Genomic DNA, 27,588 nt, shown 5'->3' with positions numbered 1-27,588 from the left:
GGCCTGGTACTCTCTATAAACAGACTCTGAAAAATGAACTCCAGTCTTCATCTACTTCAGATAGTGTTTTATTTCCATACTCTCATGTGACATTTGCAGCACTGGCAATCTCATTGGGACATAAAATCCAAACCTGGAAGGTGTCCAGTGTGCTTAAGGAATTTGGGTACAGGCACTTGTGGGCCAAGCCCAGGACTCAGGGGGACACTCATCTATGTCTATGTCTCTGCCAGAGGGAATTGTGCTCCATTTACACCAAAAATTGCCTGGGTTAGTGCCAAAGCAGTGGGCAAAAGTGACAGCAATGCTGAGGTCATCCCTCTAGTTCCCTTCCCTAAAGGCCACTATGTTACTCTGACAAAAAGCAAAATGGACCACAAGACCCTCCAAAACCAGAATTGTTACAGAGACATAAACTCCTAAAGTTTTAACAAATCCATAAAACAGTACATAGAAGTTCTGTGCTTGGTCTTTATAAACATCAAAGTCAATCAAGAGTTAAAATACAATGCTAACATTATTAAAAGGCAAACCTGGGCTCACAATCATTACTGGTGAGATCATAAGCCAACCTGAAAGGACCTAAAAACTGAAACTTTTATCAGCCAGAGATTAAGTTTGTGGCTTCAAGTCAGGCCTGGTAACATAGGCCTGTAATTTCAGCTTCCCAGGAGACTGAGGCAGAATGTAATTTAGCAAAACCCTACCTCATAATAAAAGCATTTTAAAAGGGCTGGGGGTGTAGCTCAGTGGTAGAGGGCTTACCTAGCAAGCACAAGGCCCTGGGTTCCATCCCCAGCACTAGGGGAGGGGGAAAAAAAAGGTAACTTCACTGAGAAGCCAACATTAAACAAGAGTTCATTAAAAGTTTTGTTAAAATAAGAAAGACTTTCTAAACAGCTCTCCCAGACAGATATGCCATTAAGGCCTAATGTGTCCTGGCCACACTCACTGTCGGCTGCTGAACAAGGAGCCCAGGGCAACAAAGATAGAGGGTCCAGCTGGGGGCTTTGAGGAGGTAGAGTATTGGATGAGGTACTCGGGGTAGATCTGGTGCTTCTCAAAAACCACAAAGATGGTTGGGTCGGACATGCTGTTCACACAGCTGTCATAGAAGGCATTGCTCTGGCCTTCCTTGGCTGGAGGGCGGACGAAGGCAGCGTTGCCTCTGACGAAGTCTCCCACCAGCACCCGGGCCAGGAACATGGAGTGGGAGTGTGTGTCGGATTTGCTGTAGTGGTGGGAATAGGCAGCATCTCTTGCAAAGTAGCTTCCTGGAACGAGACAGACAAGCTTCACAGGGTACTTGAAGAGCACATTCAGGGTTATGACAGCAGTCTCTGCCCTTTCAACAACACACCCCCCTCTTCCACTCCAGTTCTCTACCTTTTTCCTTACTCATGGAGGCCATCAACAGCTATCTGTGTGGCAGGGCATCCAAGGAGGTCACCTAACTCCAACTCTCACTTCTGAATCCACTGAAAATCTAAAAAGTCTGTCAATACTTAGTTCTAGACATCATTTTCCTATCTACAGAATGGAGCTGGCCCACCCAGCCTTACTTGCATGACATGGAAAATGTGTAACACTACTCTTAGCGAACCATTCTACAGACACCAGCAGCAATTCTTTTCTAATGGGAAGCTAAACTAGAAGTTGCTCTCTTAACATGGGATTCACAAACCTATCACTAGCTTGTCGATCACACAAACATAATCACATCAGACTGAAACTGACAAACAGGTAGTCCATGGAGTTAAGACAAACAGATTCTTTTTGTTTGTTTGTGATGGGGTCTTTACTGGAACTCCATATGTAGAACAGAATAGCCTCAAATTCACAGAGATCCACCTGCCTCTGACTCCTGTTGCCAAGAGGGATTAAAGGTGTGTGCCACCATGCCTGGCTAACAAACAGATTCTTGAATTTTCTGCATTTGCTTACTACAATGTGGCTATAAAAAAAAAAAAAAAAAAAAAAAAAGCCGCCTTCTTCTTATTCAGTACTGAAGGATGAAAGTGTACCAGAGGTACCAGATACTTGAAAATGGTTCAGAAATAAAAAGGTGATAAAAACCAACATGGCAACATATTAAAACTGAGGATTGTGCATACAAGCTATGCAAGACATCTGTGTATAAGTATATAAGCACACAGCTTCCTGGGAGTTTGAAATGACTACCAAATAATGTTTTTAAATGACCAAGAGAAAAAAATGCTAGGAGAGCTCATGTGCTAGATAGAATGACACTCTCAGATTTCTATTCTAAGGACAACAGTAAGGCACAGCCTAGAGTACTCAGCAAGGTTAGAAACATGTTGCTCTCCTTTTCCAACTCTCACTACCTCTCAGAGCTCCATTTTACAGGAAATAAGCCCCAGTAAGGCAGGACTCAAGTGCCATAAGTTGACTGAGCTCTTGATCACATATAACAGCAAAAGCCAGAGCACTGCCAGCTCAGGGAGTGGTCCCACCAAGGCCAGAAGGCCATGCACTTGTCATTGGCAGCATGGGCTGGCTGGCTTCTCTGGTAGCCTCTGTAAGGCTATCTTCAAATAGTTTCCCAAGTACTGGTGAAGGCCACCCTTGCCTTACCTTTGCCATATGATGTGCCATGCAGACCACAGACCCGCCAGTCAAAGTTCTGCTGGCAAATGGCATCTATGAAGTTGGTGCTGGTACCGTGGAACAGCTGCCTCTCATCTACTTCCTTCCCCCCATTTTGCTTCTGCATCTGCCCTTTTTGCCTAGAATGGTAGAGCATGCATGTTAAGGAAAGAAGGTGCTAATCACCAAAGAACAGCCCCCTGAACTCACCATTTTCTATTTTTTTTATACAACATTCTGCCTGCACACCAGATCTCACTATAGATGGTTGTGAGCCACCATGTGGTTGCTGGGAATTGAACTCAGGACCTTTGGAAGAACAGAGAGTGCTCTTAACCTCTGAGCCATCTTTCCAGCCCCTATTTTTTTTTTTAAATGTCATGTGACTAGAAGTTGGCTGTGGCTGCTCTGGCCAGTCCCTAGAGGCTCAAGCCACAGAGCACAGGTGGCAAGGTCAATGAGCAAAAGCAAAGCTTCCCCTCCATAACAAAAGGCTCTAAAAGCAAAACCACTCTCAGAAGCATTCATGGGTTCTTCTTCCACCCAGCTCCAGAGTGGAACTAACCCTGGGAAGCTGGGAAGTAAAGTTGTAAGGTTGCTGCAGGGGCATTCACCTTCAGAGCCCATCCTCCCCTCTCTACTACTGGGCTTTATCCACCACTGCAGAATGTTATGATATTGTCCCAGGCCCATTTGAAGCCAACTCAGCAGGCCCTAGGGCATCATGGAGAGCCATGATGAATTTCTACTCTATGTAGAGAAATGCTGGGTGACCACGAGCATACCAGTCCTCATGTAAGTAATAGATAGATAGATAGATAGGTGGGTGGGTGGATGGATGGACAGGACGGATAGACAGATGGTACCCCCGCTCTCTGGCTACAGCTGTAAGTTCTTGAGGCTGATGGTGTGAGCAAACTGTCTTGCTCTGTACCACTAATCTTCAGAGTCAGAATGGACAAGAGTGGAGTCTGGCTTTGCTAGTCACAGTGAGAACAGGGCCTGTGCTAGGGGAACTTTAGTCTCCTCGCCTTTACAAAGGGCCACTTCATCACACAGCCTTAGGATGAGAAAGTAAGAGAACAGAGACAGTTCATGGCACATAACAGCCCTGGGAGAGTGCGGTGCTGCCTCTGATTGTCCTGGAGAGGCAGGGCATGTTGATTATCAGCTAGCAGAGTAAGGAAGAGAGCTATCAGTCACACATACCACTGGTAGACTTCCCACAGGCCCAGGTTCTGGATCCGCTCAATCTTCTGAACGAAGTAGAAAGGTAGTGTGCGGTTGAAGAGGTTCCACACCTTCTGATATTCTTCTGAGGCAGAACTGAGAATGATCTTCTACATGGGGAAAATATCTTTCATATGTTATTGTCCTATGACTCAAATATATGAACTGTTTTTGTGACTACTAGGAACATCCATAACTTCAGGATAAAGCCAAAGAGTGAGGGCGTGGTCCCTCTTCCCTGAGATGTAGTCTCTCCATATATGGAATCTTTACAAAGTACAGTAATTTCCCTCTTGTTTACATTGAAAATGATCCACACACAGGCAGGCAGGTAGTGCCTAAGCCACCCATCCTAAGTGTCTCCAGGATGTCAGGATGTGTTCCCAGCATTGGAAATCAGCCAACGTGCCTCATACTGACAGAGCAGTAGAGGACATACGTCAGAACAGTGTTCTGCTGCACAGTATGCTCCCAGAAAGCAGACCTCAGTGAGCTATGGAACTGTCCTCTGTCCATTGCTGTCTAGTGTCTCCCCCTCTCAATTTCCCGTGTTTCTTTCTATTTCTTAGTCAAGCAGATTTATTTAGTCTGGCCTTGCTTGGAAGATCCTTATTTCTGCCCACCCTAGTGAATGTCACAGCTTTATCTTTTCCCCTCACACCACTCATCTCCTTTTCCTGGGAGCTACAGTCAACCCATACAAAGTCACCCAGCCTTACAATGCCCAAGATCTACAAAAACAGAACAGAAAGCCCACATGCATCTCTACCCTTTGGTACTACACACCACAGTTGAATAGAGCACTCTTTCCACACTCAGCAATCTCTACAGAACCCTTTCTGTCTAGCTCCAAGGTATGTAAATCCCGTACCTTAAATCCCAGGTCCGGCAGGGCTGCAGGGTCCCAGTAGTCTGGGATGCTCTTTGAGCCTTGGAACTTAGTATTGCTAAAAAGTAAACAAAACTTAGACTCTTAATCCTTAGACATATGGAATTCAGTCACGAGTGAACTCTCTCACCAATATCACTAACCCCGAGTCTCAGTGTAATGTATTTAAAAGCTAGAGGACAAGGAGGCAGATAGCACAGTATCTACTACACAACAGCACCTTCATCTTGCCTACCAGCCAAACCAAGAGGTCCTGAGAGATGCACTTCTCACCTGCACCCCACCAACCACATAGGAGGGACAGAGAACTTGACTGAAGAGTATACACTGGCCCCAGCTTTCATCCAAGTCTTGAAATTCAAAAAACACCAAAGACTTTTTGAAGCCTTAATGATATGCACTTGACATACAGATAATATTTTTAATGCTGTATAACTGGCCCCCAAAACCACTTGGTAACAGAAATTTGAGTAAAGCTTATAAGAGGTTATTTGTAGTCAGTTATTTGTCCTTCTTAAATGTGCATTATTTTCTGAATACACACACACTCATGATTGAGCTAAATTAAAGGGCGTCATGTAACGGTGGCACTACATTATCTTCTAAAATTATAAACAAATAAAAGCCATACTAAAAAAGAATATGACTCAAAGGGATTAGGAATGTCACTGTGAAGACTAAATACCAGTTCGGTTCCCTTAAATTGAAACTTCCACTGTCCTTCCTACAGCAGATCTACCTTTTGTTTCTGCTGGCATGGGACATGTCCCTTCACCTCAAAGTCTCCAGAAAATCCCACAAATAATTTTCCTAGGGAAATGCCACAAGTTAAAAATAACTAAGAAAGGATCCATCAGTAATAACCAACCACAAGTTTTTTTGTGTGTTTTTTTTTCCACCTATTAAGATGGTGAAATTATCAAACAGATTATAAGCCAGGAGTTCTTCTTCCTATGGTTAAGGAAAACACTTGGAACACAAATGTAGGAAAAACCATTAAAAGACCTACAGGAATCTAACAAGAACCAAGCAGGACTGCTGGAAAAGTAGAGTGAATCCTTGACAAGAAAAACCCAATGGACAGGCTAACTCACAGACTCACCCATCTGAAGAGTGAAGTAAGATGAAAGATAGTGAAATGAAAATATTCAGAAACTAGTTCAAGGAGCAAGGAGATGGGAAATGTGGAAGAAAGGCCTAGTGGGAATCCATCAGAACCTGAGGAAGCTTTACACAGAACAGATCCAAGGAGACACATCAATAACAGCTTAAGAGGCCCACAGTCTCTTAAGCTAACACAAGCCTAGATACAACACAGTGAGTTACAGAACTCCAAGACTGAGACCTCTAAAATTATCCAGAGGGGGGAAAAGTGTGATAGCATCAAAAAATACCAGTGAAACCAAGGCCAACTTTTCAAAAGCTACAATGGAAAGCAGAAGACAAAGCAGTAGCTTCAGTGTTCTAAGAGAAAGTAACCACAGCCCACGAGTCTACACCCAGTAGACTGTCAAAGACATTCAGCCAAACTAGAAACAGCCGCTGCTTTCTTCCCTTATGAGAGCTCATCTAAGGAATTTGAAAAGACAAATCAAGGTTAGAACCTTGATTTAATTTAATGAGACTTTCACAGTATAAAACAGTGTCTCTTAAAGTTAAAATTTAAAAATATCAAGAGGAAAGTATGAAGGCCTTACAGTAGGAAAACAAAAACAGTCATTCATTTGTGCCTAAGTGAAGAACGCACATAGTTTCTTACATTGTCTCTAACATACCAAACGACTTCCAAACTAGTAGGGAAAAAATAATTTTAAAACAAAAAAATTTTATTTTGCACACATGCAAACATACACACACACACACACACCACACATCACAATATGCATGCGGAGTCCACAGGAAATTTTCTAGTTGTTTCTCTCTTACCACCACGTGGGTCCAAGGGATTGAATTTGGATTGTGTCAAGCTTGGCAGCAAATGCCTTTACCCACTGAGCCAACTTACCAGCCCTGGATTATGTTTATAAAATATGGAACTCAATGATAAAAATGCGGTTTCAAATTTTACATTGAATGATGCTCCTAGAGACTATGCTATGGCTCACGTGTGCCCAAGCAGCCATTGTTGCTAGGAGTTACTGACAACTAGCTCCTGTCCAGAGGCTGAGGAAGGAACCAAGCACCACAGCTGCATGGGCAGGTGCGGGTGAGCACTCAGCTCACAAACCACAGAAGAGTCTTCAATCACTTGTACCTTATTTGTATTTGATCAAAATCACTATCTTTTTGTGGTGCTAAGGATCAAACCCTGGGCCTTGCACTACGCATGCTAAGCATATGTCTGTTTATGGTCCCCTAAAATCTAAATTAGAATGAGGACACAAGAAACCCAGTCTTAGAAAAGAGACGAACAAAAAGTCTTTTCCGAATTTTGCTTAGGGCAAGCCCTGCATAGGGAAAGCATAAAGTTCTTCAAGTTGCAGGACCATCATAATCAACCACAACTAAACCTAAAAGCAATACTACCAAAGACACTGGCATTTAACCAATACAGTAAAATAAAAACAGCTTATGAACAGCAAGGTAATAAAACTGATAACAAGTCAAGAGAATGTATTTGAAGTTTATAGAAGCAGCCAAGGGATAAAAGGCCCTAACAGATTAAAAAGGGAGTCACCCACAATGGAAGGAGGGATCCAACTCCCAAAAGTTTTCTCCCAACCTTCTGTGCATGGTCTATGCATATGCAGGTCTGTTTTCACACACACGCATCATAACCAAGCAATTATAATAAATAAAATTTAAATTAAAAAAGATTACCTACAGCAGAAAAATTAAGTGGGAGAGTTATGTTTTTAAATATGTATATGTATGTATATATATATATATATATACTCAATCTCATTCATAAAAGGAGGCACATTAAAGTATACTGTGAGAATGGCAATAGCCCAACAGCTTGATGATTCACTAGAAACAAGGCCAAGAAAAATCAGCAAATCATCATTTTGCTGGGTGGCCATGGTGTTCAAAGCTCATGGAAAGGAACTCAAATTTGCCTTCTGACTCTGACCTGACAACCAACCACCAAACACACCAAAGAGTTGTTTGTGGCATTGTATTTTGTAGTAGAGTAAACACAAACATCCATGAAAGGGGGGCAAATTAATAAACTATGCTATATACAAATGCTAACAAACACACACACACAAGCAAAAGGAGATTAAAGAAGTCTTCGATGACTTGAACAGAGCAATTACCAGGATACTTTTAAGATATTTCTGAGGTGCAGAAGGGTGTACATATAGTAGGCTACCTTTTACGTAAGCAAAGAAAGGAAGTAGTAGGCAGGTAGGTGGTTTGATGTGTACCTGTGCATATATACATATTAACATATTGTTTTATTTTTCAAGAACAACAGAAAAGAACAATTAGAAGCAAAAAAAAAAAAAAAGTTACCACAACAGGAGCAGGGTAGAGATAACAAACTGGGTATACTGTATTATAGAGTTCTGACTTTTAAAAAAGTACATGTTTTATATTTCATCAAAATAAACTTTAATTAGAAGAGGGAAAGGAGGGCATATTCTCAAGAAATTACGTTGCTGTATTTGAGTCTCAAGGCATTGTTTCTTGGCCTGTTGATAAACTTTTCCTTTTACTTATACCAAATCTTTTTTAAATGACTTCTGTTTAACAAATATATTAAAAAAGCTTTACCTCTGAAGTCTTCAGAGAACCAACAGAACCAAAGTAATCCTGGTTTCTCAGGCTAATAAAGCCATAGGCAGCTAACAACATTGTTGGCCTAGTCCTAGCACTGGCCATGGCAAGCTCAGACTGTAAAGGGACCCTGGTGCATCTTCACCTTGCAGGCCACCATCTTCTAGTATATACTACATGGTCTGATAGCTATAGTCCCATCACACTTGCCCAAGACCAAACCACTCTTGCTTTAAAGGAGACTTGATCAGTACAAAGCTCAAGAATTTCCATCTGCTGCAGAAAGTCTCTCTCCTCCCTCATGTGCCACCTATGAATTCAATTAGAGACCCCTCACAGCCAGCCTGTGACACACACACACACACACACACACACACACAAACTCATTGTGAAAGGGAAGATGGTTTGTTAATGACTATTATACCAGTTTCTTTATTTTGGTGTTCTACGATATTCAAGAATGAAATACATAAGCTTTTATTAGTATGAGCCCATCATTATTTCATTACTTCAACATTTTAAAAGATTTAGCTCTATAACTCAGTTGTCACATTCAAAGACAAACTGATGGGAAGGCTTCAAATCTAGCTAGGTTTGCACATCCCAACAGACCACCTTGTAACTCTGTAATGAAACCCACAATGCTAATCCTCACTGTGGCTCAAAGACTTTCCCAAATAATAGGTTTGAATGACAGTAGTATGCTAGTCACACATGCATGTATTCTGAGAGTACATGTCAGCAAAGTATTCCTCAACTAAAGAATTCCACACACCAAGCAAGCTCACAAACGTTACTTACCAGGACTGCTTCATCTGCACATCCTGAGGAGACACATACTTGGGTCTTCGACAAACCTTTCTGACAGTGCCATATACAATGTTTTTCTGCAGAAAGGCTAAAAGAAAAATCAATGAAAAAAACACATGTACACACACAGTGGGGGTACACGCACAGCAGGAATGCTCTGTCAACACAAATAATGGGTTGGACAGATAATCCAATATGTAAAACCTGAGATCAATCTTAAAAATAAGGCAATTTTACTCATTTCAAATAAATTCACAAAGAAAACAGGTATCCTTAGGAGACTGCATTTAATGAATAGTGAAATGATTAGTAATTGATGTATCAATTATACATGAGTGTTTCTGATTGTTCCTTCCAATCATATTTAAATTTATTGTTTTGCTTAGCTTGGATGTAAAGAAGTTCCAACTAAGACTGAGATTAAATTACTGCACCTTGAGTTAAGGTAATTTATAGGTAATCGTTTTGTCCTTACGACTTTTTAAAATTTTTGAGTATACTGATTCTATAGCAGTGTTTATCAACCTTTTCAAACCCAGGTTCTCTTTAATAAACAAAACATTTGACCCACTCTCAATCTCAGATTCATTCCAAGGATTGAGGGTAGGTATCTATCCACCCTTTTACACTGAAAATGACTCATAGCTACAAGTTATGTTTTCTATCAAGGAAACCCTATCAGGTGCCACTTTTACACTTAAATATATAAAACCAAGTTTTCTTTTCATTTTAGAAACACTTTAATATTAAAAATTATACATGTCTGGAACTTATCTGCCTTTGAACCTAGACTATATAATAACCTGAGGCATGTCCCTTACACTGTAGCTGCCCTCATTATCTCTGGAGCATACTGTTCACACAGCTTCCGTAACCCTTCTGTCACCAACATTCAACCTCCCACTGATACTTTGCTTATTAACACTCTTGGCTTATTAACTATCTATAATGAATCTCAGATAACCTTTCACTAGTAAAAACAGGCTCTTTGAGATATATGGACTATTTACATATATGTTAGACACCTTCTCTAATCTTCCACGGGGGAAAAAAGAGCCCTTTCCCTAATAGCCTTGTTGCTTCCTTAATTTACACTGGGACACATCCATAAATGAGCTTGCTTTGGGGAATTCTGCCTGCTGACAGCCAGTGAACAGAACATCGTTACTCTACTTCTAGAAACTTGGCTATCATCTTGAGTTACTCTTTTATGACAAGAGTCCTTAACAGAGTTGGTCTCCCAACACCTATAGAGTAAGTCATTTGGGCTACTATGTATATACATTTTGAAAGTATTTGCTTCCTAATAATCAGTAAGTACATGTGGCACTTTGGTTTGAGACTCTAAATATATATAGTAGAGACTGTGTAGGTGAAGCCAATGACTTCCATCCTTTTCTTTTGAAGATACTATTATGTACCCCCCCAAAAAAATCATCAAGCAACAAGCAAACTGTGATCACCTAATGCCCTTAGGTCAGGCCACTGTGAGCATGCTTTTTCTAACTATATGTGCAGATATGTAGCTATATCTTTGTCCTGAAGGTCTGCTCTATCTCCAGGGACTAAAGGTATATCTGACATTTTTGTTGTATCTGTTTTACATTTTCCAGATGTTTTTAAAAGAACTGTTTTAAACTGTGGATAGCATCAGTGAGAGGACTGACAGCTGTTTAAACTGTCCTGTCTTTTCTATCTACCTGTGCTCTTCTACACACTATCATCAATCACAGCGACTGCCACTTGTGACACTCATAACCTTGGTTGGTTTCTTCCAATAAAGTCATTCCCCTGGAGAACAGGAGGAACTTCTCTGAGAGGCAAAACAAGCAGTAGGGAGTCTTCCTTGAACAAAACCACAAGTCCTGCAAAAGCACAAGCCAAAAATAACAGGCCAAAAGCAAGCACCAAGTGGTTTTAGGCAATGGTACTTTGCTGCTTTCTACACAAAACAAAATACACAAAATAGTGAGTCCCTTTAACATGCTGGATTGCAAGATGTCAGATGTAAAAAATTAAACGTAATCAAAGGTAAGCTGAGCAGAGCTGGATGGATGTTTGCATGGAGATGGCATGAGAAACCACAGCAAAACTAAGAAACATTCTCACAAATCAGCCACTGAAGAACTGGCCAGTGGGCGATTGGTCTCCTTTTATCTCTTAAGGTATATGGGAAAAGTCATCTCAGCTCCAGCTTCTGGACACTGTAAGCACAGAACTTTTAATCAGTGTGTCCTATAACATGCTAACCCTGACTGCTGTCCCAGCAAGCCTGAAAGTACCTGCAGAAAAGGTAGTAGCTTCAGTGTCAGAAGGTTAACCTTCAGAAACAGAACAGCCACACTCTACTCACTGACTCTGGCTTTCCATGTAACAGAAAAGCTCTTTATCCTCATAGCCTCCAAGCACATCTCCCTGACAGTGCAGGGAAGTATCATCTGTTGATGGGTCTACCTGCCTTACATATACCCCCTTTCCTTTCTTATACCAGCCTTGGCCCCCAGGTTAATATGGGAGGGCTATACTCTATTCCACAAGTAAAAGGTACCTTTGAAATCTAGCTCATAGTTGTGTTTTCCAGCCTGGAACTTCAAGGTAGCTGCCTGGGGATCAGCTCCTGGGTCACAGAATGCCAGGTAAGCCTTTTCCACATCACTGCTGCTGATGGTGGTCACAGGGTGCACTGTGCCCTGTAAGGGGAAATCCAGAGATGTCATGGAGGCTATGGTGATGAGCAAAGATGCTGCCAATCCAGCCACTATCCTAGACAGATGACTTATTTGTTATAAGGAAAGAGGGAGGTGACAGGGGGCAGGAGGAGGGAATGGAGGTGAGGGGTAGAGAAGGGAAAAACAGGACTCTCCTAAAACTATTTTTGTAAACAGAAGATAGTAAGTATGCATCCTGCTAAGTAGGGTAACTGGGATCTGGGCAATGGAAAAGCATAAAATCAGCAGGAAAAGATACTTGCCACCAAAGCAGATAACCTGAGTTCAATCCTTACAACAAATGGTAGAAGAAGAGAACCAAATGCCACGGTTTGTCCTTTGACCTCCACGAAGTGGCATGAGCACACCCATACATATACACACACACAAATGAACAGATAAATAAATATTTTAAAAATTCTTCAGAATAGATGGTACAACCATTCAAATGTTAAACTATCAACAGCAAATTCACATAGGCTACTTAACTCATCAGCTCAAAAAAAAAAAAAAATGCTATCTCTGGTAAAATGGCTGGCTATTTTGGAACAGTATGCAGTTCTCTTAACTCCTCACCAGCCTTCCTCCCAGTTTCCAGTCCAGCCCCTTCAAATGTTTCTCCCAACAGTTCCTCCCTCAGCTCCTCAATAGTCTACTTAAACAGTTTCCTTCCCCCAGTTTTCCCAATACTAGTAGCTCCAAACTGTGACAGCTGTTCTAGACTATCTGCTCAGCTCAACTTCTCCCGGCTCAACTGTCTCCTAACAACATCTTCTCCACCAACTGCCTTCCCTTCTCATTCTGCTGGGCCCCTGCATCCCAAGCCTCAGCTGGCTTTTTTATATCCCAGAAATCCAAGAAGCAATCAACACTGAAGGTCATAGGATCAAGCAGTTCTAACAGCTAAAAATTCTTAAAGGGCCAGTTGACCAGCAATGGGGGATCTTTAAAAGGCCAGGTAAGTAAGATATATAATACTACGACCTCTTCTATGGCTAGTCTCATTCCCTTCATCCTCCAGCCAGGCTTCAGTCCTTTTCTATGCTGTTTTCTTTTTCTGGTCTCTTTGGCTATCTTTTTTTTTTTTTTTTTTTTTTTAATTTCAATCCCTCATTTTCTCTGCCATTACCTACTAGATAAGATTTGAGATTAGACAGACTACATTTGGAATCTGAGGTTTTGCTATGGCTTAGATATGATTTGTCTCTCAAGGATTTCTACGCTGAAAGCTTAGTGTGGGGTAGGAGCTTTAAGAAGTGAGGCCTGACCACAGAGGAAGACAATGCAGCCAGTCCTGATGAGACCTGATAGGCTAGGGTCAGAGGGAAGGAGAGGAAGACCTCCCCTATCAGGGGACTTGGGGAAGGACATGGGAGAAGATGAGAGAGGGAGGTGGGCTTGGGAGGGGGCTACAACTGGGATACAAAGTGAATAAACTGTAATTAATTAAAAAATAAATCTTAAAAAACATAGATGAGGCCTGAGACTGTAGGGATGCCTCAGTGGTTAGGAGCACTTGTTGCTATTGCCAAGAACTCAGGTTTAATTCTCAGCACCCACTTGGCAGCTGTCTGTAACTTCAGTTCTAATGGTACCTGGCCCTCTTCTGGCCTCTAAAGGCACTGTGTGCACCTGAGGCAGAGGCACACATGCAGACAAGACACCCACATACATAAAATAAAAATAAATCTACTCTTCACTAAGTCACAAGTTCTAGGTTTCATGGATAAAATGATAAATAAAACAAAATCTGTCCCTGTCTCTGAGAAACAGCAGAGCAAGAAAGAAGAGAAAATAAAAAGTAAGTAGTCCTATCAATGTGTCACGCTCAATGGTCCCTCGGGTCTATATGGGAAGACACAGAAGCTACAGGCATTTTCTGAGAATGACCTTTGCAGAAGCATCACGTGTCAAAGTTCCCTGCAGGAAAACAAACCTGAGCCAAGGCCTAGCGCTGAGAAAATGAGTGGGCTCTGTGAAGGCTGTCAGGGAAAGGGTGGTAGGTGGCTTTGGAGGGGTCTATTTTATGGCACTATATTTATGTGTAAGTTTCTCCTTTTAAACGTCAAGACTAAACTATTAGGTTATAATTTGGAAGAATGAGGAATTAGTATAAAAAATTCCTTCCAGACAGTGAGGAAAAAAGGAAAACAGGTTCTCCTAGTCCAAGGAAGTGAAGGAAAGTATCAAGAACAGAGGAAAGACATAGAGTGAGACATGGATTTCATGCCCCACCCCCAAAAACCATTAACACAGGTTCTCTCAGGGAAAAGAATGAGGGTAACCAAACAGAAAGCAAAAGCAAAAAGACGCTTTCTGTAGCAAGGGTCTGGAAGAACTCTCAGCTGAGAAACCAAAGGTTAGCAGTTGGAGAGACCAGTAAGATTTGAATGAAAAATTCACATGTGTTCCGAGGCAGGCCTGGTTGATTTTGACATTAAATGTTGGGGTACATCCTAAACTCTGAAACAAACTTAGCTTTTCTGAAAATCAAGAAAAAACTGGCTTGAAATTGAAAATTGGCCAGGTGTTGGTAGCACACACCTTTAATCCAAGCACTTGGGAGGCAGAGGCAGGCAGATTTCTGTGAGTTTGAGGCCAGCCTCATCTACAGAGGGAGTTCCAGGACAGCCAAGGCTACCCAGAGAAATCCTGTCTCAAAAGACAAAAGAAACAACAACAAAGAAAGAAGGAAGAAGGAAGAAGGAAGAAGGAGGAAGGAAGGAAGGAAGGAAGGAAGGAAGGAAGGAAGGAAGGAAGGAAGGGGGAAAAAACCCTAAAGAACCCAATTCTATGAAAGAACCCAATTCTATGAAAGAACCCAATTCTATGAAAGAACCCAATTCTATTATTGCAAGGCTGTACAGCTAACACTATGAGAGGAGACCCCAAGAACCCAGGTCCACCTGTCTCCACATCCTACCAGCATGTGGGCATACCAATGGCATACACATGCAGTTAATTTCCAGGGTCCCAAACTGTCCTAAATGAGTTTACAGACTGTGATCAAAGAGTAAGGACATGTTAAACACAGAAGTGTGAACTGGACTGCTAGAGAAGAAAGGTCTCTAACCCTGAGTTTGACAATTCAGTCTGGGAAGCCACCCAGGGAACCTACTTTTTCATGAGCTCCCATCAGGGCTCTCTGTTGCCCTGTCTTCCCCAAAGAGCCAGAGGGATCATCATATAAAATATGACTGTTGCCTTTGGTGAGTGTTTCTGGCCTGTCATTGATCGCAAACTCTTGTAACCAGGCAAGCCAGACTCATGGATCATGCTTAGCCAGCATCTCTCTCATCTCTTCCATGTCAGGTCCTAGCTTCTTTCTCTCATGCTCCTCACACCACACTAGAAAATCTATCTAAATGAAGCCACATACAGATATGATAGTCTCAGGGTACTGGAGAAGAAAGGAGAGAAAGCAGAGGAGGCAGGCAAGAGTAGCAAGTGAAGCTGGTACTGGGAAGAAACTATACTAAAAGGGCATTAGTCAGTAAGGTTGGCACAACAGCTCCAGCTAACAAAGAGAAGCAGCAATACCTTCCCCTTTGATAGCTATCTATGCCTAAAGAACTGCAATGTATCATTCTAAGCATGGAAGATGTACCCACGGTAAAAGAGAAGTGTCCTGTCCTCATGGAGCATATATAAAAATGTGAGCAGAGAAAAATGACTTTCTGAGTAGTTAAGAATACAAAACCAATGCCTCAATATAACTTCCAAGAAGCCAGACAGAACAAGTACCCATCATGCTCCACAGATAATTTTCACCGTGGAAAGGACTCTCTACATAACTGGCTCTCTCCACATACTGCACTTCTAGAAGTCCCCAGAGGCTTCTTTTTGACCACAGCCATTGTGGATACCTTCAAATAAGTAACAATGAGTTACATGATTTGGGTTCTAAATCAATGGCTATTATAAATCATTATTCTCATACATTCCTATTTTCTAAAATTGTGGCAATAGTCAAGAAAGGCAATTCGAAAGCCTTCAACTTTATACTACAGTTATACTAGGCACTAACTCTAAAGTTTTCTATTAACTAATAAAACCAATGGAACTGACATCATGACAGTTATTTAGCATTAAATAACATTCATGAGTTCTCTAACATTAACTCATAAGCTAAAATGTTTAAGAACTCAAAAACAAGCTTATAAAGATATATCTAGGGATACTGGTGTCTACCAAGTATGCTCCCTGGATCTTTGAGCTTTTGTTTAGGAAGGCGTCTTCATTTTTTTTTTTCCTGAGTCTTTTTAGACATTACATTTTTTTTTTGTTTATACAGATCTTTTTTAAATTTTTATTTATTTATTCATTCATCCATTTATTACAATTTATTCACTTTGTATTCTGGTTGCAGCCCCCTCCTTGGTCCCCTCCCAATTCCACCCTCCCTCCCCCTTCCTCCCTATGCTCTTTTCCTTGTCCCCTAATAGGGGAGAACCTCTTCCCCTTCTATCTGACCCTAGCCTATCAGGTCTCATCAGGACTGGCTTCATGATCTTCCTCTGTGGCCTGGCAAGGCTGCACACTCCCCCCCCCCAGGGGGAGGTGATCGAAGACTCAGCCACTGAGTTCATGTCAGAGACAATCCCTATTCCCCTTACTAGGAACCCACTTGGAGACTGATCTTTTACAAAACAGTCATCCTTTTTTTTATCACACTTACTTGTCGTCCATATTCCTGCCAAGAACCAAACTCATCCATCCAGTACCAAATCCACTCAGTAGTGAGGATGAAATGTGGGGGTTTGGTGACTGAAGAAGCTGTGGAGAGTCGGCGAGCCACAGTACTACCAAACTTCAAGGAATCAAAGTCTAATTTATCAAAGTGAAAGCCAGCAGCTGCCTCTGTGTACACAATACTGTAAAAGAAAATGAAGAGCAGATTAAAACTTCACTAGTTAAACAACATAGGTCATTCTGCTTCCACCTGGGAGAATACATATGGATAAATGCAAATAGTAAATGTGTTATATCTGCTTTTAAAATGTTTCCAGAGATAGGGAAAGCTGCTTTTCAAGGTCATCACTTCTCCTTTGTGAAAAATAAAATAAGGGTGAGATAGAAGACTAGATATCGTGAAAATTCTCTCACCATAAATATAGACAATGCTAGTTAAAATAGTCTTCCTTAAAAATAATCAGGGTTGGAGGATTGGCAAGGGCAGAGCACTGGGCTACCACGAACAGCAACAGTGTTTGATCTCAAAGGCTACAAAAATAAAACACATTACTGTACTGTCAAAAAATAAAGAGAACTTCTTAGAAAACAAAAATCACAACAGTTGGCATGTACTGAGTATTAGTCAGCCCCTGCATAAAGTAAGTAATGTATAGAAGATGCAATCTGTACAATTCTATGGGATGAGGCTATTATCTCCATGTAACACATGGCAAAACAAATGCCCATGAAAGCTAAGAAACACATCTAAGCAAAACCAGCCAGCAAACAAAGAACAAAGGAGATAGTCTGGTTGCACAGCCTACATTCTAGACACCAGGATAGGCTCCTTTCTAAATGTGGTATTGTTCAAAGACCAAAGGGAGTCACAAAACCAGAGAAGAAAGTGAGGATACCATCAATGAGTAATTACAAAAAGTTGTGTAGTTTTAGCATCCAAGGCAAGGGGGTGAGGAACACATGCAAATGTAGTATCTGGGTAAGAATAGAGGCCAAATCTAAAGAGAGATAATTTTTCCCATCTAGTGCTGGATTAGGAACCAAGGACTTCACTAGGAAACCATTCCTCAAATGAGCTATAACCCTACTCTTTTTTTCATTTTAAAGCAGTCCTTAAGTTACCCAGGCAAGTCTTGAACTTGGGATCCTCCTGCCTCATCTTCCCAACTAGATGGGCATATCACTGATCCAGCTCAGAAGAGATACTTCTAGCCAGGCCTGGTAGCAATCACCTGTAATCCCAGTACTTGGGAGGTCTAGGAAGGATTAGAAATTCAAGGTCATTCTCAACTACAAAGTATGTTTGAGGCCAGCCAGAGTTACCTGAGACTCCATGTGGACAAAGAGAGAGAGAGAGGGGGAGAGAGAAGAAAATACAGGTAAAGAAAGAGAGCAGAGACAGAGTTCTGTGTAGCTAGGTGCCAGGAACATGCCTTACCAAGGCAGTCAGGAAGTAAATTCACCTGCATACACACTAACTCTAGAAGGAAGAGAAAAAACTCCCCCAGGACTTTCACCCAGTCAAGCCTCCTGCAAGTTTCAGGATGCTTCACACCTCTATGTATGAATTAGCTATAAAGACAGAGGTTCCCAGAAAAGCAAACACAAACTCTTGGGAGGAACTCACCTCACAAGAATTTCCACAAATAAGGTTTCATCAAACATGAACTTAAAAATCAAATCACACAATGCATGTGGAAACAAGACTCCATGAGAAAATATAGCTAACAAATGTAAACAGAATCAGACTAAGATGCAAATTGTGAAAAGTGGTTCTGTTTAATAATCAAAGGTCTACCTTAGGACCAAGAGACTAAAAACAAAAAATTGAACAGGAAAACTTGATGAAAAAACAAGAATAGTACAGCCAGGCACAGTGGCACACACTTCTGATCCCAGCACCCAGGAGGCAGAGACAGGTGCATCTCTGTGAGTTCTAGATGAATCTCTGTGAGTTCAAGGGCAGCCTGATCTACAAAGTGAGTTCAGGACAGCCAAGGCTACACAGAGAAAACCTGTCTCAAAACAAAACCAAGAATAGTAATTACGTACTATGGTATCATACATTGTGAAGTCACAGGTGTGACTCAAGAGAGCTCAGCTGAAGCAGCTGAGCCAGGAGCCTGGAGCTCTAAGAAGAAATCCTCTAAATGCAGCAAAGAGAGGGAAAAGGACTGAAAGAGAAGTCAGAAGAATAAAAGATACAGTGAGGAACTCTGGTTGGACACAATGCACACGCTTCATCAGAACTCCAGCACCAATTCTAAAGGAGACCTACGCCAAGGGTTCAGAAAGTGGGCATGTGTGTGCGTAAAAATGATAGACAATTCTCCCCAAACTCACAAGTCCATGCAATTTTCAGTTAAAAATACAGCACAGTAATCAATCTATAAGCTGATGAAAATTTTAAATTCCTAAAGAGAAAAATGGCAAGAAGGGCAAGAAGCAGAAGGAGCAGGGAAGAGGAAGAGGAGGACAGGGAGAGCCTTTGCCTTACCAGATACCAGAACTTAGTACTGAGCTTCAACGGGTCAGACAGCATGGGACTGACAGACAGGCACTGACCAGAGGCCAGAATGACTAACACAGGTAGAACTGAAGACAAATGTAGAAAAGATGACATTTCAGAACTAAAATGAAAATGAGCTGAAATGAGCTAAGGTTTGTTAATGTTTTACCAAATCTGGCTTTTTTGGTGATTTTAAAAATAAACTTCTGAAAATGAGTAGTCATGGGGCTCATAAGAGTGTACTTAGTAGTTTAAATTTTACGTCAGGTATTTTAATCATGACCACACTAATTAAAACTTTTCAAAGTAGATATTGGAGAAACTGATGACTCACCTACCTAAGAATGAAACTGGACTCAAATTTAATCACTTAAAAAGAGAATTTAACTATAGTATAATACTTAAAATGTTCACTTTTAGAAGAAAACTCAGGAGAATTCTTGTTATTGCAATAAAGGAGGATTTCTTAAGACATATGAAGTACAAAACCATAAAGGAAAAGATGGATAAATATTTCTCTGCATTAAAGGCACTATTAGCTGACTGAGTATTTTTTTAGCTCACATTTAACATCCAGAAATGTAGAAAATGTCTCAAAATAAATGGATAGGAAAAAAACACAGCTTCTCCTTACTCCCAAAATATGTTTAAGGACGGGCATTGCACGGGAAATGAACCAAAAACTGCCAGTGGACACATGGCAATTTGTTCCTCATGGAAATCATGGTTATGCAAACTGAGAAGACATTTAACCCTGTAAAATGGTTAGTACACAAATACTCTACAGTACTAATATGGGGGTTGTCATTAAATACTGCTGACAGGACTGGAAAATAATCATCTAGAAAACAACCTGTTATCTCCTGATAAAGCCCAGGACAAGTACAGCCTACCTCCCAGAAAACCCCTCTAGATATTCCCCCATATAAACAAACCTATGGTGCACAGAATATTGGCCTAACCCAGTCATGGGCCTGGCATGGTGGTACACCCTATAACCCTCTCCCTTGGGAGGTGTTGGCCAGATCGAGTATTTATGGACAGTCCGTGCTGAATGAGACTGTCTCCAAAAGCAGAACTGAAAAATTTTTTAAAGGAAAAGAAGCCACAGTGGTTGCACCCCAGGCCTATCAGTATACAGAAATGGTTCAACTTATAGATCCACAAACTAATAAAGCTAATCTAAGGTGAGAGAAGGCAGTGAAGACAACTGTAGAAAATGAGCTGAAAAAAGAACCTTCAAAGGTGATGAGATATTCTGTATTTGGCTACACAAGTAAGTACATTTGCCAAAAGTAACTGTGCTATATACTTAAATTAATATTTATGCATAATACTGTCTAAAATTTGTTTCAAATAGAAAGATTATGGGTGGTATGTGAACTATTCAATCTTCCTAAGGAAAATAATTTTTTTGAAGTATAAACAAAGTTTTATTAATGTAGGGCATCATCTAAGTGCTGGAAATTTCTTTTTAAATTATTATTATTTACAATTTATTCACTTTGTATCCCCGTTGTAGGCCCTCTCTCATCAACTCTTGGTCCCGCCCTCCCTCCCTCTTCCTCCCCTATCCATTTTCTCTAGTCCACTGGTAGGGGAAGTCCTCCTTCCCTATTGTCTGACCTTACCCTATCAGGTCCCATCAGGACTGACTGGATCCTCTTTCTCCATGGGCTAGCAAGGCTGCCCCACCAGGGAGAAGTGATCAAGGAGCAGGCAACCGAGTTCATGTCAGAGACTGTCTCTTCTCTTCTTACTAGGGAACCCACATGGAGGCTGAGCTGTCTATGGGCTACATCTGAGCAGGGGGTCTAGGCCCTCTCTATGTATGGTTTTTGGTTGATGCATCAGTCTCTGCAGTGCCCCTGGACCCAGCTTTTTTGGCTTTGTTGGTCTCTTTGTATGGCTCCCGTCCACTAAGGGGAATAATTTGTTTCATATTCTTAGTCAATTGTAATTTGCACATATGTACTCTAAGTTCAAAAACCAATTTAGATACTAAAATTCTCTTTTTATGGAGCTCAGTGGTTAAGAACATTGCTGCTTTTATAGAGGGTCAGATTTTGGTTCCCAGCACCCACAGTGGGTGGATTACAACTGCCCATAACTCTACTAGCTCCAGGGGATCCAACACCATTTTGTGGCCTCTGCAGGTGCCTTCACTCACATGCACATACATACACAGACAAACACACAGACATAACCAAAATTAAAATAAACCCCAAACTTTTATTTTAATAAAGATTTATTTATTTTTATTTTAGGTGTGTGAGTATTTTGTCTACATGTATTCAACCACATGAGTGCAGTGCCTGAAAAGGCTAGAAGAGGGCCTAAGTCCCTCTAAAATTGAAAGGAATTACAGACAGTTAGCTACCATGTGGGTGCCAGCAACCAAACGCAGTTCTTCCGGCAGAGCAGAAGTTCTCTCCCTACTATGCTACCTCTTCAGCCCATGCCCAAAATAAATTTTTCAAAATTATCTTTTTAGAAGCAAATCACAGCACATTTTAAGTAAAATAATGGGTAAGTATTTAAAAGAAGACTACCTGGGACTTCCTTATTTACTATAAATTGGTTAAGGGAAAATACTAGGAAAACTTAGTAAAAGCATTCAGGTTAAACAGTCTGGCTGTGTGACTCTACGGAGAAGACCAGAAGTTTATAAATTGTCAGCTCTTGACTGTCTCTTAAAACTGTGTGTGAGCAGTCCAAGCAGCAAGTAACGGAGGGCACTTGGTCTCGGGACCATGTTCTTTTCTCACAGCTCCTCCCTGAATGGAGGAGAGCAGGAGAACAGATAATTGACTTCCAGCATAAACACAGGCTTCCACCTCCAGAACATGCTTTGCGAAATGATGTGTGTTTATGTGTATGGGTATTACACACACATACATATACTATTGTTTAAACTAAATCTCTTATGCTATACACAAAATATTGTACACAAAGCCAGGATGAGGGGTAGGTTTTCATTCTCCTACCTGTCTCTACTGGGATTGCTATATGCCTCTTCAATAAGCTCCATGTTGTCCATATCCTTCCATTTGCCTCCATCCAAGAATTGCCATCGATATGGCAAATGAAAATGAACTCGACAGCACTTGTCTAAAATAGAAGCATAAGGTAGTAAGATGCCCTAGCAGTAGACAGTGTGTCCCTACCTGACAATTGTCATTGGGAGTGGTCCTGATCAGTGACCTGAGGACATTCTGAGAAGTTATGTTTTGTTAGTACAGTTACACCTGGGCATTTACATTACTGAAATACTATGGGTCTTACTACATGTGTCTTCCCTTTGAACAAGACACCACAGTGCTTTTTTAAATATTAGTCTAGAATGTCATTCCATTACCATAAAGAAGTTGATCATAAGAAATTCATTGGTCCTAGCCCTGCAGGGGCAGCCAACTGATCCTTTTCTCTACACCCATAGAGATGTAGCTGGGCACAGGTCAGAGTCCTCACTTAACTCCAAAAGGAATCCATCCCAGAGTCTAGCTTCATGACTGAGGCCTATAGTCCCAGCTACTGGGGAGACTGGGGCAGAAGGATCACAAGTTCAAAGGAAAAATAGGGCTGGAAATAAGTTCAGTGACAGTACTTGCCTAGCATAGACAAAACCCTTAAGTTCAAACTCTAGTAGAAGGGGGAGCGGGGGGAAGGAAGGAAGGAAGGAAGGAAGGAAGGAAGGAAGGAAAAAAAGAAGGGAGAGAGAAATCCATCTAACCTCAGCACATCCCATTTGAAGGTGGTTTGGCAATATAGCTCCAGCTGAAATGATATCTCCTGGTTGCCAAGAGACTCCTTAACACACTGCATGAAGATCTTTACATAGACTGCTCTTCCCATCAGTATCCATGCCCTCTATTCTACTTTCTCTGTCTTTTAGGTGCCACAGGGCTCACTTCCCTCCCACCTCAAGCCCTTGCCTCCTACCTCATCTTTGCTTTTGCTGGCTCTGACACTTCCTTTTAAAATCCCTGTGAGTTTCTGATATTATTTGTGCAGAAATAGTGAGGAGGATAGAAAGGAGAAAGGGCCTAAGAAGTTCGCTGTACTTGGACATAGAGGTATAGCCAAGAAATAAACTATTAAAAAGATACTCAACCAGGTACAGAATGTTCCTATATACAAAATAGGAGATGAGGGAGAGCAGCACTCTAATTAAGTACACATACATATACAGATGTCTCTTGTAGAGGTATGAGGAAAATCTCCATCATTCTGCACGTTTCTGAGTAAGTCTTATGTATTATAGTCTTCAAAAGAAAGCAACTATTAAAGTGAATCAAGGAAGGTACAAATGTGCTAGTGCTACATGTACATTTAACATAAAGAGACATGTAAACCAGTGCACACAGAACATCTTTCTAGACAGATACTCAAGGACTAGGAAATCACTGTTTTGTTTTTAAAGGACCTACCTGGCTGCTAAGAAAAGGAAGGTTGATGAAAATTCATTTCTTATTAACTGTAGTTATTCCATTTAATTCATATTTTAAAATGAATATAAGCCAATTAACGGCTGAAAATTAAAATCTCCTACAATCTGTAAATTCTTTCTCAATGTCAAATCTTTCCCATTTTCTATAAAAGGTCCTGTGGTAGCAGACTAGCACATTGCTAGGGCTTGTCAAAGAACAAGAATGAAAGTGGCTAGAAAGATAGCTCAGTGGTTAAAAACACTGCATGATATTCCAGAGGACCCAAGTCTGATTCTCAGCACTGATATGGAGGCTCACAATCTGTAACTCCAGTTCCAAGGGATCAGACACGCTCTTCTGGCTTTCTTGGGCACCAGGCACAAACATGGTACATAGACATATATGCAGGCAAACCACCATATAAAGTAAAATTAAATTTGAAATAAATACAATTTGTAAAAACAAGTGTGGCAAAACATATAGCAAGTGTTTACCACTGGGGGAAAATGAAGGAGACAAGAGGACTTTTTGCTCTGCTCTGTTCTATCTTAAAGCCTTCACAAAGTTCAACAGTTATGAATTGCTAGTGTGGCATTTAAAGACTAAAAATGGAACACAACATTTTGGTGGCTGCAGTCACAGAACTTGAGAAAGAATATTTAGTCAAAGGCTAAGTTGTCAAGTGTGAAGAACACAAAGCTTTTGTGAAAATACTGACCCACACAAGAATTACTGCTTGTGGTAAAGGGAGGCAAGCAGAAACCACTGGCCCAATATTCAAGAAACCCTGAGCAATCCTCCAAATGCTAATACAAGTGTCTAACTGAGGCCTTCCAAATTTCTAAGACTCCCTTCGGCCTACTGTCTCCCTGCAGAAGTGGCAATTATCTTAGCTTCCACTACATTGAGTAACCCCATTTTATGAAGTTCTGTGGACACTTGACACTCACCTGGTACAGATCCAAAATGCTGTCTGTATTCCCAAAAACTCATCTACAGCTTCATTTTTTTAATGTAAATAATTCCTTCCATTCTCAACAAAGCAGATTCAGAACTAGTTTAGCAAGACCCCTCCTCTCTCTAGGGGTGCTAGAATGAGGAGCAGTTTGCCCTCCCCTGAAAGGGAAGAAGAGCCTCTAACTTACCTTGAAAACTACAGCTTTTCCGAATGTGGTACAGACAAATCTGATCACTCTCCTCTTGGCTAGGAGTGCCTGTTGACACAGAACCTGAACCATCTTTTCTTTCTACAAAGAAATACCACAAAATAGATCAGCTTCCATTGACACTTTCCATGTAGGATTATAGTACTTCACAGCTAAAAGGAAGAAAGAATTTATTCATCTCTCTGCATGAGACAAAAGTAGCCTAGACAAACTGACAGAACCAATCCTTCGAGGGATAAAAGTCCCCCCAGTCACCCAAGTAGCCACCTGACTTTTATGGTAAATCCTACAACACTCAGCACCCAGGACACCACAGAGGGGTACATTTTTCAACTCTGACTGCCCATCCAAGCCACTAGGAAAGAAAAAATTGAAGGTTATTTTAAAAATCATATTTAGTTCCAATAGCAAGTATTTATCAATGAAGTCTTTAGAACGAGGTACTAACAAAGAAGGTAATATATGGGAAGTTTTCATCTGCAAATAAAATATTTTTAATTTTAGTTTACTTGTAAGCCTCTTAAAACATGATAGGCATATTAAGTTATTTCAAAGTGTACCTTTCTCATTACCATTCCAATGAGTCTACCTATTATATTTACCCCATCCACTTATGCTCAAGTACACAAGGACATCTGCTCAGCCATGTACATAGCAGCTTTATTCATAATAGCCAGAATCTGGAAACAACCAGATGTCCCTGAACGGAGGAATGGATAAAGAAATTGTGGTGCATTTACACAATGGAATACTATCCCACAATTAAAAACAAGGAAACATGAAATTTGCAGGCAAATGAATGGAACTAGAAAAGATCACCCTGAGTGAAGTAACTCAACTCCAAATAATAAAAAGCTCATTGATAATCTCTATGCATTTACTATCCTGTCACTCTGTTATCTGCATCTCCTTTTTTCATTTTATAAACTCCCAGATGTCCTACAGGCTGGGCCTCAAATCCCACACCTGGGAGCCCCTGAAGTTCCCCTTTTCTCTCCAGGGTAGTGACTGTTCTTGAGACCTGAGTCACTCAGCAGTGGATCTGCCCCTTATTTTTTCATAATCCAGATGACGCTCTGAAAATTATTTAAAACAAAACCTTTGTATATCTGAGGATCAACAGAAATATCTGAAGAGATGGGGAGGACAGTTCAGGAAGTGCTTGCCCTGCAAGCTTGAGGATCACAGTTCAGTCCCTCAGAACCCACATTTTTTAAAATCTGAGTGGAGCTAGAGAGCTGGTTCAGCAGTTAACAGCACTGCCTACTGTTCAAGAAGACCCACATTCATTTTCTAGCACTCATTCGGTTTCTTACAACTATCTAGAATTCCAGTTCCAAGGGATCTGATACCTTCTTCTGATCTGTGGGCACCAAGGAAGTAAGTGATGCAGAGACAAGCAAAACAGACATACACATATAATAAAATAAAGATTTGAGTCAGATATGGTGATGAGTTCTTTAGTCAAAGTACTTGGGAGGGAGAAGTAGGTGGATCTCTGTTGAGTTCAAACATAGCCTATTCCACATCAAGAGACCTTGCCTCAAAAACCACAAAACATATTTCTTTTTTTTAAAAGCTGAGCATGGTTAGGCATGCTTGTAGCCCCAGGGTTGGAGATGCACAGACAGACAAATAGATTCCCTGGGGCTCACTGCCGGCCAGCCTAACCTATGTGGTGAGACCCAGGACAATGCGAGATTCTGTCTCAAAAAAACCAAGGCAAACAGCACTTAAAGAACAGCACCTGAGGTTGTCATACTAGTACAAGTATGACCTCCTATATGCACATGAACCTATCTAGGTACATATGCACACAAACACACAAATTGAAGAAAATACAAAGAGAAAGTAGAGCTAGCAGGAGCGATTTTTAACTATGACAATCAGATAAGATTAGAGAGGTCAATATGCTTGCTGGTGGTCTTCGCATTCACCTGCTATTTTAGAAAAAGTTCTAGTAATAATGTTTTATATCTCAATGGCTAAATGAGTAGATGGATATGATGATGTGCTCTGAGGCAGAGGCCTGTTCTCCTGTCTACTACAGTCTAATTCAGGCCAGGACTGAAACCAGCACATGGCACATTCTCAAAGCTGCTGAAATGTAAGATCAAAGAACCAAGTGACCAGATGACAGCCTCTGGAGTGAATCCAAATGAATCAAGTTTTCAAATGCTCCCTCAAGGGCCATGTTATTCATCCAGCAGGTAGTTAAGAAATGCTTGGTAAGTAAAAAAATCTCTAGCCAGGCACAAAGACATGTACTTAAAGACATATACTTCCAGCTGCTAGGAAGACTGAGGCAAAAGACCATTTTGTCAAATCTGAGGCTGGTATGAGAACAGAGGAAGATGTCATCTCAAAAAAAAAAAAAGAAAAAAAAAAAAGGCAAAAAATTGTGTGCATTGCAGCTTCAAATTTTAGATTTGTGTATTTAATACATAAATGGAGGGCTGGAGAGATGGTTCCGAGGTTAAGACCACAGACCACTGGCTGTTCTTCCAGAGGTCCTGAGTACAATTCCCAACCACATGGTAGCTCCCAACCATCCATAATGAAGATGATCTGGCACCCTCTTCTGGCTTGCAGACACTCATGCAGGCAGAACATTGTATATATAATAAATAAATATTTTTTAAAATGTCTATGGAGGTCAGAAAGCTAGAAGGGGCAAATGAGGAAGAGAAGAGACCATAAGGCAGGGGAGAAATTAGAACACAAGTATTTGGGGAACACTGGGGGTTAAAGATTTAAGCACAGATAAGGTCTTGGGTATGGGAGGGGGGAAAGGGCAGGGGTGCATTTCCTGAAATTAAGGCTC

The 27,588-nt window shown here is 41.0% G+C and overlaps 1 protein-coding gene across 1 annotated transcript in view; it reads right to left on the bottom strand.

Annotated features, from left to right (window-relative positions):
• Positions 1-52: 52 nt before the first annotated feature.
• The window catches only part of Parp12 (poly(ADP-ribose) polymerase family member 12), a 37,695-nt gene continuing 10,159 nt past the window's right edge, over positions 53-27,588 (bottom strand). Inside the window, exons 4-12 of the mRNA XM_021632158.2 lie at positions 24,744-24,845; positions 22,156-22,279; positions 16,646-16,841; positions 11,808-11,949; positions 9,251-9,347; positions 4,709-4,784; positions 3,817-3,947; positions 2,596-2,747; positions 53-1,274 (exon numbers count right to left, since the gene is read on the bottom strand). Coding sequence (XP_021487833.1) covers positions 949-1,274; positions 2,596-2,747; positions 3,817-3,947; positions 4,709-4,784; positions 9,251-9,347; positions 11,808-11,949; positions 16,646-16,841; positions 22,156-22,279; positions 24,744-24,845 — 1,346 coding nt within the window. The 3' untranslated portion in view covers positions 53-948. The remainder of the gene's footprint in view (positions 1,275-2,595; positions 2,748-3,816; positions 3,948-4,708; positions 4,785-9,250; positions 9,348-11,807; positions 11,950-16,645; positions 16,842-22,155; positions 22,280-24,743; positions 24,846-27,588) is intronic.

The sequence above is a fragment of the Meriones unguiculatus genome, chromosome 3, assembly GCF_030254825.1.
Source record: "Meriones unguiculatus strain TT.TT164.6M chromosome 3, Bangor_MerUng_6.1, whole genome shotgun sequence".
Taxonomy (NCBI): Eukaryota; Metazoa; Chordata; class Mammalia; order Rodentia; family Muridae; genus Meriones; species Meriones unguiculatus.
This window is presented reverse-complemented; position numbering and strand designations above follow the sequence as displayed.